This window comes from Carya illinoinensis, chromosome 8 (assembly GCF_018687715.1).
Source record: "Carya illinoinensis cultivar Pawnee chromosome 8, C.illinoinensisPawnee_v1, whole genome shotgun sequence".
In the NCBI taxonomy this organism is placed as follows: Eukaryota; Viridiplantae; Streptophyta; class Magnoliopsida; order Fagales; family Juglandaceae; genus Carya; species Carya illinoinensis.
In genome coordinates this window covers 13,690,199-13,698,713 of record NC_056759.1, presented here as the reverse complement: position 1 = coordinate 13,698,713, position 8,515 = coordinate 13,690,199, and the positions used below count along the sequence as shown (strand labels likewise).

Here is an 8,515-nt window from a genome sequence, read left to right as displayed (position 1 = left end):
ATAGATCACTGTATTGCTCTGTAAAGTGTGGAAAACAAATACAAGAATACACTTTGAGTAAAAACGATCTCTTTAGACCTTTTCTCAAGCATTTGGTATACTCTGATATTTTATTCAATACTTAAATATATTAAAAAAATATGAAAAAAATGAAAAAAAAAAAGTTGAAAAGTATGCTAGCTGTAAGATTAAGTGGTGCTACTCAGACGGCATATGCTCTTAGATTAGGCTTAAGGTCGAAGTCCTTTCCTATATTCTTTATTTTTTTTTTTAACAAAAACACTAGATAATATAAAAAATTACAGGAAAATATTTCATAAGGATTTCCACTGTATAATTTTTCTAACCAATTGGCTAAAATAAAGCTGCAACCTGTAAAGCCGTTTAATTTGAAAGCAATCCATTGAATAGAGCACTTACCTACAAATGATCAATTTTGTAATGTCATTTGATCTTACAGCCTAAACGAATTAGTCAATATTATAAGTAGAAGATATTAAAGTCATTATAGAATTCAAGAATTTCTCACCAACTATTCAATGATCCCTCACATCCATGTCAAGCCATTTCATCATAAGGAAAGGAGAGGAGAAATGAAGAATATGTTTTTCTTTTTTTAAACAGTTGAATATACGTTAATTTTAGTAGAACTGCTGAATAGAAGAACTCGTTTGATGAAAATAAAGAAAGCATAAATATATTTTAATAATTAATTAGGATATAAAGGAAGATTATATATCAACGATGCATGTAGTGTCCACGTGGTGCATGCCCCTTTCATCATACGATCATCAGTGAATAGAACCAGACGTGATCTCCTTGCTAACTTGGCTTGTCTATGGCAAAACAAAATGGAAAGAAATTGGGTGCCATGCTGACCTAAGATAATCAATGCTCACTTGTTAAAACTTCCCTAATAAGAACATATTAAAAATATAGGGTGGGCAGAGCCACCCACCCATTCGCCCACCTCTTCTTCTTTCTTTTTCTTTACTAAATATGTTTCGTTTTGAAATTACTTGAAAAAACTTGAGGTGGATCGGATGGCCAGTAATATTCAAAAACCTTACATAAATGATCGATCAATCAATCATAACATGCATGCTGTGAATGAGGCATGTATAAAGGTAAGAATAGCACCATTGCCATTGGCATTGTTAATTAGCACTATCTCTCTAAGCGTATGTCATATATTTGTATATATATACAATTGGAATGGACTGATGAATCGAGACATAAACACCCCACCCAAACCTTCTACCCGTTTCTCTTTAAACCACGAGATCCGGGAAGAGAGACGAGAGATAAGAGAGGGAGGAAACTAAAGAAAACTATGAAATTAAACAAACATAAATATATGAAAAAATAATAATAATAACCTATGAGAAAGTATGGAGGGATCGAGTAGTAGTTTAGGAAGCCAAGCATGTCTCCCAAAACAGTCTGCTCTTCTCTTCCTCAGTCATCATCAACTCTTTAGTTGATTCCACAGATGCACTTGATTTCTTGGCCCCTCTTATTGGCTTCCAATATTCATTATGCTCACCATTCCATGCTGGGTAGCTATGCCCTTCCTCTTCCTCCTCGAAAGGTCCATCATCATCATTATCATCATATTTGTTATGAACATGATATGCTTGAGGATCATCACAGCAATCATCGAGATCAAAAACTTTTGAAGAATCCGATAAATCAAAACTACAAGACTCTGCATCGCTGTCGGCCATGGACACAAACATGTCACGATGATCACCCACGGTGGGATAGAAATCATCCTCGGAGTCTCCCGTGGCTTCAAACATCAAGAAAGTAGACACATCTACCACATTCCTAATAACATAGTCATCATCCATCTCTATTCACAAAGAGCAAGCAAGAGCGTAAGAAAGAAACCTCAACATGATGGGTAATGAGATTGATATCTTAATTTCCCCATGCACCACAAGTCTTGTATATTCCTATATATACATAGACACAGCCACTTAAACCAAGAAAAGTAAAGTGGAAGGACACGCGGGTTGTCTTGCTTGACCCTTGATTAAAGTGTGGTGGTTGACTTTGTACCACTCCTAGCTTTCCCAACTTGGCTTCCTCGAATTGATAGCTTGCTTACAAACTTGTCTATTCAATGTTTTGTCAGGTTTTCGACGAGGACTAAGACTTTTTTTTAGGCATGTTATAAATGGTCAGGCCCACTCTTCTAGAAGGAAAATCAAATAAGCGGCAGATGCACGTTATGCCTGTGTGGTCAGATGGGTCATGCTCTCACAAGCCCTAAAATAAACTAAAATTTAAATCCTGAAATTAGCTCTAAATGGAGCTTGGAAAGAAAAAATTGTGGTCGTCCAGAAAAATTGTAAAATTTACTGACCTTGCTCAGAATTATGAAAAAATATCTCTCTCAAAATTCTTGGAGTTCCATAAAAATCTGAGAGAAAAGTATTCCATTTTCTTAAATAAAAAATATAAAGAATTAAAATTTAAAAATCTGACGGCAAATAGTTTTCAAATGTTAATTGAGCCAAAGATCTCCCATCAAATGTGCACACTAAATATGTATATTAGTATAAATGATTTTTTTATTTATTTTTCTTTAATCAATTTTTAATAATCCTTAATTATTAAAAAAATTTAAAATATATAAATTTACTGATAGTCAATTTCTTAACAATTAAGAAAAAAATAAAAAATAAAATAAAAAAAATATCAATGAACAAATTTGATGAGCATATTTGATAGTCATACTATCATTTTCCTTTTGAAAATTTGAAGATACAACTTCCTTTGTCCTTTTTCTAAGTCATTTTTTATTTTCACCATAAAAAATATATTTTTTACATAAACAACAAAATGCATATATATAATATACATATAAACGTACATACCAGTAAGAATAGATACAATTATACGATATGTAAGCTCTATGCAGTCATTTTTAAAATTAGTGAAATCTATCATTAAAACTGTACAAACCATTTCTCTTTACGTAAACATAAATATAGATATAAGTGTGTGCGTGTATATATATATACATATATTTCAACGTATACGCACATATACCTCGCACACAGTCATTCTCAGATAGACCCCCGAAACCCTCTAGCTAGAAGGAAGTTATTTAATAATTACTGCACACCAAACTGAACTAGAAGTGCTCACATTTTTTGAATTTTTGGTAGGGATTTACCTTTTCGAGCTCTTAAATATTTTTTGGATTATTGCTATATTTATAAAAGAATTACATAAAAATAATCGATGTAATTTTATTTAATCTGTTAAATTTAATATTTTTTAATATAAAAATAATTTTATAATTTGACAAATCATATTAAATTATATCATATTATAAAATTACTATAACCTTTAGAACATTTTTCAATCTTTCGCAGTAATGGTGGACCAATCTGCAAAGAGGAAGAAAGTTGATGAATGAGTAAATTAAAACTACTGTAGGGGTTGGTGACCGACCAATTAGCCATTCAGGGCTGCGGAAATTGTGAAAAAGAGAAATGGTGTGCGACATATCATATTATTACACGATTGAAACGCGGGATAAGAGGACACAGTCCACATCTACCAGGCAAAGACCAAAACCCCAAAAGGTACGTTCCAACCAAAATTGGAAGAAAAGCTATAAAAAGAAATTAAGAAATAAAGATAGAAAGAAGAGTAAAAGATGAGTAATTTCCCTACACATCCAACTGTCCAAAAATCCACACACTTTAGCAGCAGCTTGACTTTTGTGGCACCATACATTGCCGGTCGTTGCAAATTTGTTGCCAACTTTCTACATCTTTGTCCAATTCACGCGCACTTAGGACGCGGAATGAACGAGATGAAATTATAATTTTATAAATAATATTAAGATTATTTATGATATGTAATAAAATAATTTAAATTAAGTAATTTTTAAGTTTTAAAAAAAATTAAATAAAAAATATTATAAATTTTTAATATTATTTTTATTTCGAAATTTGAAAAAATTAAATTATTTTTATTTTTTATTTAAAAATTTAAAAAATTTATAATGATTAGTTTAAAAGTATTTAGGAAAATACTTTGTGATATGAATTTTGGTCCCAAATTTGTGTCCCGAATGGTTTTTTTACCTAGTAATTAAGAAAGTATTTTTTGTGATATTGTGAATTTTTTTTTTTTTTAAAAATATTTACGAATTTTAAAATAATGAATGAAGAAAAAAAATTACCTTATTTGGTGGGTTCTTGGGTTACATGTCTTGAGAGATGTAGCACTATTTAAATATTTATATTTGAGTTATATTTAAGAATGAGATAAGATGAAATAAAATTAAATAAAAATAATTTAAAAACATCGCCTTAATATCATCATGGCCGACCATCAGACAGGCACGATACACAGATTTTTGCCTAAATACTTTGAATGATTTAACCTAACATTGTTGTTGAATAATCGTTTCACTACAAGTAATGAGGGATGGAGGGCCCATGCCTAGGTTTTCCACAAGTAACATAATCCTTTCCTTGTCTTTTGTCCAGCTTTGCTAGGGACAACTTGTTTTTAACATTTTTCAAAAGAAAAGAAAAAGAAGAAAAAGAAATAGCTTGTATGGTCCATGTACATGACTACCACGCAATACATAAAGTATTTTGTGGTCACGTATTCGGTATCTTCTCTAATTAGAGAAATATTAAAAACTTGACGACTACGGTGTATTTCATCAAGACAATAGCGGCGAACTCTCCTCCTTCCAGACCCGAGATCGAGCATAGCTTTTTTCCCAAACGCGATCGCTAGCTTCTTTTCATTTGAGATTTTCTGAAATTTCCCTCATTCGTTTTAGATCTTAACATTAATTGCAAAAAAAAAAAAAATGAAGCTTTCTCTGGTCAATATATTTGCTTCACTTCTAAAGCATTCTAACATTTCCTATAAAATTTTTGAGATCGTCATCATTTTTCTTTTCTTTATTCAATTTTAGTAAGGAAAAGAAAACTTGAGTTTGAAATGAGCAAAGAAATTACGGTGAAATACTTGGTATTGATTTTACCTTTCAAATACTTCCAATTCAACCATTTTGGCACATCTTCAAAGTAAAAATCTTCGTCATCTGTGACTTCAAGATCGTGGTTGGGTCTCTCGCCTTCGTGGGTCTCTCATCTCTCTTCTTCGTAGTCTTTGGAAGCCTCAAATTTCAGCTTTGCACTAGATCCTCTAGCAGAAGCAGGAAAAAATTGATAGAGAGAGAGAGAGAGAGAGAGAGAGAGAGAGAGAGACGAAAAAGTGGGAGGGAGTAAGAAACGAAAAATTTTATTCAATGGGACGCCGGTTGCGCTACTCGTAACAAGTATTTTTGTTTCTTTTTGGCAAGCGTTTCTCCTCGTTGAAGAAAAAGACCTTATTTCTTCGTTAATTTATTTACTCGACACACGATGATATCCCCTACCTCATCATATTTACTCTCTCCCATAGGGTGGATGTTTTGCCCTTTTCAAAAGAGGTTTGTCTAAGCAATTGATGGATTTGACAATATGAGTCGGGCAATTGTGCTGCCTAGCTCTTATCGTTGGGCATCATGTCTGGTTTATTTATTTATTTTTCATATTTTTTAAATATATTTAAATATTTTTTAAAAAATAAAAAAATACATCAATATATTTAAAATCACTAAAAAAAAAAATTACCAAGCTGTATCACCCAGGCTGCACACAAGCTTTATCCTTGACATTATATCCTTCCTATTCCAACATGAAATTTGGATAGCTAGATTGTGGAGTACCCGACTCTCACGAGACTTGTGATGGGGTAATACGGCACCTCATATGAGAGTTGAGTTTTTATTTATCATTCTGAGTTCTTCAACTCATTATTTTTTCACCATACATTTGTTAAGGAAAAAAATAAAAAAATAAAAAATAAAAGTAGGTGTGTGGTGTAAGAATGATGAGCGAAGTTTTTCTATCGTTCTAGACCCCAGTAAGTTCCAAGGCCTATAAGAATGGATAGAAAAAATTAGATTCAAACCATTTCACCCTGCTTTTAATTGGTTAAAAAGTCTGAAACCATTTCAGTATAAATCATGGTAACTGAAAGAATTATCTAAATCATTAGGTGAAGTCTTGGACTATCCTATAAATGTGATGTAATGTTCTAAGGTGCACTAAAATTAGCCAGAATAATGAAAAGCTTAAAACTATAAATAGCCAAACGATGCTCACCTTGTCCAGATTCCATATTCCTTTCACCACTGGAATTTTACAGGTAAATTCTCCATCATGTTTTTGCATTTTATCACCCTAAATTCGAATTTGAATCCATCAGTCGATTTAAGAGATTCAGATACACCTGATTCAAGTTATTTCCAGCAATATAATGAAATCCTCCCATGTGTTCCTTCTTTCCAACTTTGGTTAATAGCCATGAAGTGTAAAACATGATGAATGCTACAGTAAGTTCCAAAGAGGCATATATTTTGTATTAATTTGGAAAAGGCTTCACAGAAGTTTTTTCTAAGAATGTGAACCTACAAGAGACAAATCACTTGATGAGTAGATCCATCAAACCCTTGGCAAAGGTCGAGCAGCACATAAGCTAAACTCGTCTCATTGATCCTCATGTTCGACGAGATGAGGCCGCGCGGCATGTGTAGCTGGGCTCGCCCGAAGATCCTTGGCGGAGGTCAAGCAGCACATAGGTTGAACTTGTCTCGTTGACCCTCGCGTTTGGCGAGAGGGGCCAAGCGGCAAGTAAAGTCTAGCTTGCCCAGAAATCCTTTGTAGAGGTCGAGCAGTACATAGGCTGAACTCACCTCGTTGATCCTCTCATTTGACGAGAGGGGCCGAGCGGCATGTGAAGCCAGGCTCACCCAGAAATCCTTTGTGAAAGTTGAGTGACCCTCGTGCTCGGCAAGAAAGGGTTGAGCATCACATGAAGCCGGGCTTGCCCGAAGATCCTTGGCAAAGGTCGAGCAGCACATAGGCTGAACTCACCTTGTTGAACCTCGCACTTGGCGAGAGAGGGCCGAATGGCATGTGAAGTTGGGCTCACCCAAAATCCCTTTGTGGAGGTCAAGCAGCACATAAGCTATAACATCCAGACCCTAAAAGTGTGACTTTATTATTATTATTATTATTATTATTGTTATTTTTATTAGATACGTTTTGAGGTAGTAATTTGTTTTAAATAGGATTTCTCTATTGTTAAAATATACGCATCTTTCATTTTTTTTTTTTTTCGGTTTCAGTGAGTAGTTTCCTAATTTGAAATTAACTTTCAACTCAAACATGCACTTCAAAACCATTATCCTTTCAGTATTTGCAATCTCATAAGATTGGGATCCTTTCACCCTTCACGCCTCAATCCTCTCAGTTTACTTTTCCTTATAGTGATCCATTTAGTCTCCTAGTTGCATAGTTTCTCAATTGGAAACAAACTACCAACTCCAAACTTTATCCAATCTCCTGAAGACTCATGTTCTTCCCCTCGTCTATAATAATCCCACGAAACTCTCTGAATTAAACACAAAAAAACATCTAGAGGTAGAACTCACTCTCGCATAGCCCCTTGGTTTTGCCCAACCACCGCCAACCACCACAAGGACATCAAACCACCTCCCAACTGTACAAAAAGTGCCGACCAGCCCAACCCCGACGAACCCTCAAATTTTCAATAAGCCCATGCCGGAATCTTCCATTCCCCTCCACTGTTTCCGATTAGCTTTCCTCTCAAACTCTCTCGAGTCGCAACACCAATTTGACGAGCCCATTGGTGTCGCCGATAACTTCCAACCACGCCACAGCCGCCATCGCATCCACCTCCTTCTCTTGGTGAGTATTGCATGGATTCCCCCTCCCAAGCCCAGTTCCTTATTCATTTGCTTTGTTCATTTTTAATTGTTATGTTTCAGACTTCCCAAAAAGCCCCTCCAATGTTTCCATAATCACATATATGCCCTTTGACCCTTAGCCTCTATCCTCCTTGACCAGATTCTTTAAATTATAATGGCCCTTGGGCTTTAACCCCATTCGACCAAGTGCTTTCTTTTTAAGAGTATTGGGCCTAATTTTTAAATCAACCTATTAGGCTTAATTTTAACTAGACTTATTTAATTTAGGTGGGCTTGTTTTACTATATTTTAGAAAATATATTTATTATTTTAAGTAGGTTGATTTTATAAATTAGCATATTGTTTTAATGTGAGCTGATGGTGCTTTACAAAAACTGTTTTTAGTGTTTAATTGAACAATTTTCTTCAATTGGGCCTTCGGCCTTCCTATTTTTGAAGGATTTTAATGTATACATTTTAGTCTATTATTTTAATTAATATTCTAATGGTCTATTGTATTTAACTATGTTTTTAAGAAAATTATTAAGTTATATTTTTAACTAGAAGTTAAGGAATATGTTATGAGTTTTGAATAATATTATTATGTAGTAATCCTAGTGTAATTAAATTATCTCTATATGATTTTTAAGTATTTAGAATGCTACAACACGTCTTTCTAAGAAAGTTAGTGACAATTAGTGTCTCATATAA

General features: G+C 33.8%; 1 protein-coding gene across 2 annotated transcripts; it reads right to left on the bottom strand.

Annotated features, from left to right (window-relative positions):
- Nucleotides 1-249: 249 nt before the first annotated feature.
- On the bottom strand, nt 250-1,961 carry LOC122318167. Of its 2 annotated transcripts, none has more exons than XM_043135351.1 (2): nt 1,380-1,961; nt 250-420 (listed from the first exon to the last, which is right to left on the bottom strand). In XM_043135351.1, the coding sequence occupies exon 1, from the start codon at nt 1,851-1,853 to the stop codon at nt 1,413-1,415; it is 441 nt and encodes a 146-aa protein (XP_042991285.1). In that variant the 5' UTR covers nt 1,854-1,961; the 3' UTR covers nt 250-420; nt 1,380-1,412. The 2 variants fall into 2 exon arrangements, with proteins under 2 accessions (XP_042991285.1, XP_042991286.1); XM_043135352.1 differs by lacking the exon at nt 250-420 and adding an exon at nt 514-879.
- Between the last annotated feature and the right edge of the window lie 6,554 nt (nt 1,962-8,515).